The 7626-nt window shown below is 39.4% G+C and overlaps 1 protein-coding gene across 1 annotated transcript in view; it reads right to left on the reverse strand.

Annotated features, from left to right (window-relative positions):
* LOC111609482 (poly(ADP-ribose) glycohydrolase-like) overlaps window positions 1-7205 on the reverse strand; it is a 13593-nt gene extending 6388 nt beyond the window's left edge. Inside the window, exons 1-9 of the mRNA XM_023338168.1 lie at window positions 7074-7205; window positions 4888-5663; window positions 3715-3852; window positions 2742-2834; window positions 2218-2289; window positions 2048-2128; window positions 1163-1323; window positions 998-1077; window positions 838-910 (exon numbers count right to left, since the gene is read on the reverse strand). Of these exons, the coding sequence (XP_023193936.1) occupies window positions 838-910; window positions 998-1077; window positions 1163-1323; window positions 2048-2128; window positions 2218-2289; window positions 2742-2834; window positions 3715-3852; window positions 4888-5661 (1472 nt within the window). The 5' untranslated portion in view covers window positions 5662-5663; window positions 7074-7205. The remainder of the gene's footprint in view (window positions 1-837; window positions 911-997; window positions 1078-1162; window positions 1324-2047; window positions 2129-2217; window positions 2290-2741; window positions 2835-3714; window positions 3853-4887; window positions 5664-7073) is intronic.
* Window positions 7206-7626: the final 421 nt, after the last annotated feature.

The following is a 7626-nucleotide window of genomic DNA, read 5'->3' on the forward strand; positions in this document are numbered from 1 at the left end:
ATAAAAATGCTGCAAATATGGCTTAAAAGACATTTGACTTTGTAATTTAAGGTATGTTTCTGATGAGGGAATAACATGATGACATGCTGTAATGATCTGAATACAACACAAACCATAAGATGTGTCCACCTACAGCTGAATTTGGTTTAAATTATTAATGTTATTGTTACATTTAGCATTTTTGGCCCATAACTCTTCGTCAGTGCTAACAAAGTAGTTCATTCTGGATAAACAGATGCACCACATGCTAATCCAAAACAAACGCAAATAAAGACCTCCATCTGAATCCCATAAAACTTTACCTGTGCAACATGTAAACGTGCTAAAGCTCTGCATTTTGTGTTTTCCCATTGCTCAGACATGAATGTGCAAAAGTATCAGATACACATCAATTCATTTTGTTAACTCCACTGGGGGTTTGTGGCAAATTCTCCTAAGACAAGGAAAGCTCAAGTCTTTGTGTTTTCTTCCTCTCTTTTTCCCGTTCGGTGTTCACCACAGTGAACCATCTGTTTCCATCCAGTCAATTCAGGTCACTTATACACCGTCAACTCACAACTTATATCCTCTCAGGATGTTTGACAAGATGAACAGCAATGGAAAAAATTGTGCAAAAGAGACTAATATGATGACAAAGAGTCATCAGTCGGTAGATCTCCAGAATGATTTCCAGAAATTATGAAGTATCAAAGCTAAGTATTGGCTTTGTATGCTTTATTTTTAAAATTTTTTATAAAATCCTTTCAATCAATGCTGCCAAAAGTAATGAAGTGTGTAGCAGCGTCATTGATGTGAGAATGTTTTCATTTTTTTGTATTAATTCAAATCGGACATTACTTTCCCCAGGTCTGAGCTTCTGCGTCGCTGAGCCACCGCCTCTCGAACGTCACCAGGCCTTCTGGTTTAGATTCTGAGGAGAAATCAGCAGATTGTCACAAACCTCCTGCGACGTACGCATCCCGCGAACACGCGTCCACGGTCCGAGGTCCGCACTCACTCTCGTCTGTCATCACGTTAAAGTAGTGCATGATGGCCTTGAACTTCTGGCTCTTCCGCTCCGACCAGCTTCCGAACAATCTGAGCAGAATCAGAAGAATCAGTCGGGATGTTAAATAAAGACGGGGCAGCAGTAAGGGGGAGCGGCGACGCCGCGTCTGCTGACCTGCTGAAGTTTATGGACGGGTAGTTGTGGTATTCTGCATTGGGCCTGGTGGTGTTGCGGTGAGGGAAGGTGCAGAAGAAGGCGTTGGCGAGGAGACAGGAAATCTGACCCTGGGACAAAGTGATGGAGGCTGGTTGGTGGCACTGCAGCAGAGGGATGGCCTGGACACACAGACACAAACTATTACACTTATGGAGATTGGACAATGACATTGAACATACAATAAATGTTGCTGTACTTTTTCTTTTCCATACAAGCGAACACCACAGTGGGTCTGGCTGCCTTACAGGGTCGCAGCAGCTGAATGGTGTACTCCTGCGCTGCATATGGACTCATGTTTGTACAGTTGTTCATTAACTTTATGGTCTTTTGTGTGTTTTATGTACAAGCAGTAACACATCTTTCTTCACTTTTACCTTTATACGTATCATGCTTTACTAATGTTAGCGTGAAGGTTTTTGTTTGGTTCTTGCCAAATGCCAAATTTTTTTCTTCTGCCATTACAGCTTAGTTTTACTGCATAGCAACGTAGCAACAAAGGAGCAATTTATAAGATTGTTACTTTCGTACCCCTTTTCCCCCTAAAAGTTGTGTTAACTTTAAGTAGCTTTAAGTACAGTTAACTTAACTTAACATTAATCTTGCTGGACCAGAACTGAAGCTACAAGACTGACCATTAACTCAATTAATTAAACTTCCAGGCTTAATTTCACCCTCGTTATATATAAATGATTATAAATCGAGCCTAAAGTCTTTAGTCGAGTCTAAATATTGGACTTAAAGTATGAGTGCAATCCAGATCTGGAGTCTGTGTTTTTGTGAGTTCAGTACAATTTCAGTCTAAGCCTCCAACTCTGAGTCACCCAACGATGCCTCCACTGGTACCTTCTTGACTTCATCAGGCAGCTTCAAGGCCAAAGCAGCAATCTTCGGAAACAGCTTCTCGTAAAGGTTTTCGATGTCATTCTAGAAGGAAAGCGTGAAACATTTCTCATCACCCATGGCTTTAATCAGTCATAAAACTCATCACGTCAGTTTAAGAGATGACCACTGACCTTCACGTATCTGGGAAGTGCGTCAAAAGACCACTCACGTTCATAGCTGGGGTTGTATCTGAGGATGGCTTTCTGATGGGAGACAAGTAACCAGAGTCAAGCATCAGAGAATTAGTATAATCATACTATTAATAATGACTAATCAATCAGTCTAATAATTGGCAACTAATCCATCCCTCCATCCATCTGAATGTGTGTTTCTGCATTTAAGATAGAAACACACATTGTTGTCTGTAAATATGTTTTACCCAAAAGTCCTCAGGTGGCAGTTTTAGCCTCACCTGGTTGAAATTAAACTTAAGGGAAATCTTTATTATTTCAGGAAATAAAACTATGATTTCCTTACTTATAATAGGAATTGAATTATTTGTGAATTACTTCTAACATATTTCTAACATTGAATTGACAAAGGTTAAGAGCTTGTATGAAAATTCTGTAAAATGTGTCAATTTGTTTTTATCTGATTAATGGATTAATAATCAGAATTAATCGATGACTTAGTTGCGTCCGAAGTTCAACCATACCTCCACCTCTTCGGCTTTTGCTGCTTTCTTCTTGGCCAGAGCACGCAGCTGCTCGGAGATCAGGCTCCACCTCGACACTGGGCCAGATTGACTCTGCAACGTCATTTACTTTTTTACATTTTTTAACATATTAAAACATCTGCTTTATTTCACCAAAAGTTGATCAATTTGAGGACAAAGTATAACCAGTCCTGCTCCTCTTCTTTCTTATTTTAAACCTAGGTCAAATAAGTACAATACATTGTGTTCAAAGAACAGTTCTGTGGAAGCTGCAGGGTTATGTGCTGTAGATATGAGCAGTCAGTATCTTGCCTGTAGTAGGAATTAGTCAGAGCAATATCAGTTTGGAGAATCAGGGAAAAGTTTCCATTTGGAAGCTAAGCTAACATACAAGCTGATTTCTACCACTTTAAACTCCTTCAAGTCAAACTTCTTCAAGAGCACTAGATGCTGTTGTCACAACTAGAGTCAATGTAAAGGTTGTTTTGCGAATGACAAAGTGAGTTAATGAAAGAAGTACAAAATGGGTACCGTACCTTTGAGGTCTATATACAGACATAAACACGAAGGTGTTATTCATTAAATTTAACATTTCATTAGAACCTTCGCCGTTTATTTTCAGGAACTGCTGGAAACTATCTGTCTAAGTCCAGACGCTATAAGTTCAAAGATCAGTTTAACAAAGATCAATAAAGAAAGAAAAGTCTGATTGTTTAAAGAGACTGATTTCTGGGATCTTTGATTTGACTTTTTACCTGCTATGCCTTTCCTTTATGTGTTATAATTTTGGGGGGGTTCCCCCCGGTGTCAGCAAATATTGCTTATTTGGAGAAGTGCATCTGATGCAGAGCAAAACATCTCTTAACCTCTTCACAGCAGGTCATAAAACATTGTCTTTACTCTGAAACACTAGAAGTACAAAGTCTGGATGACCTTATGAAACTATCTAAATGTGACTTCATTCATTCTTCACCTTGAATCTAACGGGACCAAACTGTGTGTCTGGTTTGGGTGAGATGCTTGATGGTGAACACGGCATCTTAACAAAGCTACTGAGCCACAGGTCTCTCCCGTCCTGAGGAACAATCGCCCTGCAGCTGAAGGAATTCACCTGAAAAGCAAACAGAGCAGAAATGACTTTGTCTGGAACATGGTTTTCTTATTACGCAATAAATCTAACCTCTATTGAAGGATACTTTTGATAAGTGTTTTTAAATGGCTTGATTATTGATCGAGATGTCATGTGCAGTGGATCCTAGCCGCTTCACAGTTCATTATTCAGGGATTTTTCTGGGAAACATAACTCCAACTTAGTGCTAAGACAATTTCGACTACATTATCGCATATTAAGGTATGTCTGGTGTTTAAATGATTAAAATAGGAAATTATAAACATGTTCATGTGGGGTCTCAAGTATTTGCAAATTTAAGCTATTCACAGTCAGTTATGGTCCCTAAGCCATTTGGAATTTGTGTGATTTCATGAGGAAAAAATTAAATTAAAAAAATAACTATTTTATTTTGGATTACAGCCCTGAGACAGAGTGAACCCCGCCTCTCACCTGGAACGTTAGCTGGAGATAGGCACTAGCACCTCCCAACCCCACTAGGGACAAGCGTGTTACAAAATGGATGGATAGACTTTGGATTACAGTTGAAACAATAAATCAGATTAATCATGCTGAATCGATTACCAAAGTAATATGTCCTACCCAGAACTCCTGGAGCAGCATAGTTTTACCATCACTTTGTTCAAATTCTGTGACAAAAATCTCTTAACAAGCAGCTTTTGCTATCCAATTATTAATTGGCTAATCTAAAAATTTATCATCAGATTTTCTTGCATTTTAGGCAGTATGTTTTTTCTTATTTAAAAAAAAAATATTATGTTTATTTATTAGCATTTTATTAATGTAGTTCTAATATTGCATTAAAAAGGCTTAGATGAAAAATCTGCAGAATGTAACCAAATTTTTTCCAATGAATCGTCAAGATAATCGACAGAATAGTCAACAGTGGACGCCCTACTTTGGATATGTAGATTATGTATATATTGTTTTCCAACAGGTGGTGCCTGTAAATGAAGGCGTCCTACTTGTTCGTTGTTCAGAAAAGAAGAGACAGAGAGAAAAGCGGAAACAACTCACATCTACGAGGACGGTGTGAGTCTTTGAGAAATGCAGTTTTCCCAGTTTGATGTCACACTGTGGAAGCGTCTTCAGTTCATCCAGCCGGCAGCACGACAAGCCGACTTCACTGCGCTCCTCGCCACACGGCGCCCAAACAGGCATGTGTTTGGACGCCTTACTTCCAACCTCGTTGCCACTGCCTCCATCGAGTTTGCTCGCTTTACTTCCATCCTTATTGCAGCTGTCTCCATGGTGTTTGCTTGCCTTTCTTGCGTCCTTGTTGCAGCTGTCTCCATGGTGTTTGCTTGCCTTTCTTGCGTCCTCGTTGCAGCTGTCTCCATCGCGTTTGCTTGACTTTGTTGCATCCTCGTTGCAGCTGTCTCCATGGTGTTTGCTTGCCTTTCTTGCGTCCTCGTTGCAGCTGTCTCCATGGTGTTTGCTTGACTTTGTTGCGTCCTCGTTGCAGCTGTCTCCATGGTGTTTGCTTGACTTTGTTGCATCCTCGTTGCAGCTGTCTCCATGGTGTTTGCTTGACTTTGTTGCATCCTCGTTGCAGCTGTCTCCATGGTGTTTGCTTGACTTTGTTGCATCCTCGTTGCAGCTGTCTCCATCGCGTTTGCTTGCCTTACTTGCGTTCTGGTTGCAGCTGTGTCCAGATGTGGATGGATCAGAGGAGCTGGCCTGCATTGAGCCATCCTTGCCGTTCTGCTGGTTTTCATTTTTGGGCTTCTCCTCTCCCTTGTACCTCTGGGAGACCTGGGAGCTGTTATTGCGATGTTTTTTCTTTTCCATGTCTGCAGGAAACAACAGAAGGTGACCAGGATGACGGTCAGTGTGAGTTTTATGTTCTCTGGTTTCAACTTGGTTAATTCCAAGATATTCCCAGTCAGATATTTCTCAGAAACCAACATGTACTAATAACAGTCATAACAGGAGCAATAAGCTATTTATTTGTACTTCTGATATAATAAGTCTCTTATTAAATCTGTTGGCACATATAATGTCTATTAGCATGATTGTGGCCACATTTTCAGTGCATAAAATATTCAGTTTTCAGACTAGAAACAGGAAGGAAGGAGTTCAGTTCTACGTTGTTTCTTGATCTGAGATGTTTTCTGAATTCTGTTGCGACAAAACTTTTAGGAGTCTGTCACCTTCACTGATCCTGTTTTTAACTGACAAACAAATCTCTTTGTAATAAATCTTTTTATTGAAAAAGATCAATAAAATCTGACATTTATCTACTAAATCTGACATGTGATTAATGTCAATAAATAAGACATTTCATAGAATATCCATTATTCAATATATGTAGAATATTCTGAATCAGAATCAACAACTGTGAGCAAAAGAGTAAATTTATTCCATTTTGTGTCCCTAGGATGTATGTTTCACTTTTGGGGTTTCTGTAGAAATTAATCTTGTAATTCTTCTTCCATGAATAGCTTTGTAAGCCGAATTCCTTCTCAGTTGTTGGAATGTTGAGCTATAAGAAAAGTATAAGCATAAACCCCACACCCAGCAACAGACCAACAACAGAGCAAACAAAAAAAAATCCAACAAAAACTGAAGGAGAGAGGATCTTAAGTACTGAGGGAGATGTGGAAGAGAAGAAGGAATCAGAAGAGCTAATTACAGGTGAGTGGGGGCAGCTAGAGAGGAGGAAATGGGGGGAAAATGGGAAAAAGCATAATGGCAGGCAGAGGGAAGAAGGAAAAACCATAAAACTAACGGGAAACAAAAGGATCTAAAAGCTAAATCAATAACAAACGCTAAGTGTCTGAACAAAAACGAAATAATTAAAACAGAACATAAACTAGGAACACCAGCATCTTAAGAAACACAATTTGAGATACAACAACAAACTAAGAACCAAATCTAGGCGACAAACTAAGACTAGAAATAAAGTAAACAACGCAGAAATTTCCCAAAGAAGCAATAATGAAACTGAAAGTCTACACACGACAGAAAACACAAGTCATTCAGCAGCATGAAGCTCGAGCATCTCAGTGACGGGAATCATTTGTCTGGAGGTGGACTGGTAAAGCAGTCCAGTGTAATTTGACCTCTTTAGCTTCACATCCGAGGTTATTTTTCCCGAACCAAACACTGACCTCAATCAAAACTCCGAAAGACAGGCGCGTGCCCACATGTAGTCGTCGGTAACATATTTACTTTAGCAAACATTCTGCTATAAAACTCACCTTCAACCAAAGACTGCGTTGGGTTTATTTGAATGTCGTGTAATTCTGTCCAATAGAGTTGTTTTCCTCGCTGCGCGCGCCCCCAGGACTGGAGAGACACAGTTCAGTTTACTTTAGGTTAGAATCGAAAACGAAAGTGAGCTGAAACCAACTGCGGCTGCGCACAACCGAGAAAGCAGCTCTGGAGTTGGGCATGTTGAAATCTGATTATCTGATTTAAAGCTAATAATTTGGCTGCAGCTAAATTCAAAGCTTTTTTTAGAATTCATTGCGTGCGAGCACGTTCTGTTTAAGAGATGATTAAACATCTTAGTTAAAAATGAAAAAGTCAAATTGTATAATACTACTGTAGACAATAAATCTGAAAATAACGTTTAAACCACCAAAACTAAACACTGTATTAATTGCATATATGGAGAATACTAGAATGTTGCCCAAACTTAATAAATTGTTTGTTTGTTTTTATCGGATGATAAAGAAAACTAAGACTGTTTTGAGGACCCAAAATGCCACATCTCTAGAAATCCTCTTGTTATATAATTCAGTCCAGTTC

This window comes from Xiphophorus maculatus, chromosome 8, assembly GCF_002775205.1.
Source record: "Xiphophorus maculatus strain JP 163 A chromosome 8, X_maculatus-5.0-male, whole genome shotgun sequence".
Lineage (NCBI taxonomy): Eukaryota > Metazoa > Chordata > Actinopteri > Cyprinodontiformes > Poeciliidae > Xiphophorus > Xiphophorus maculatus.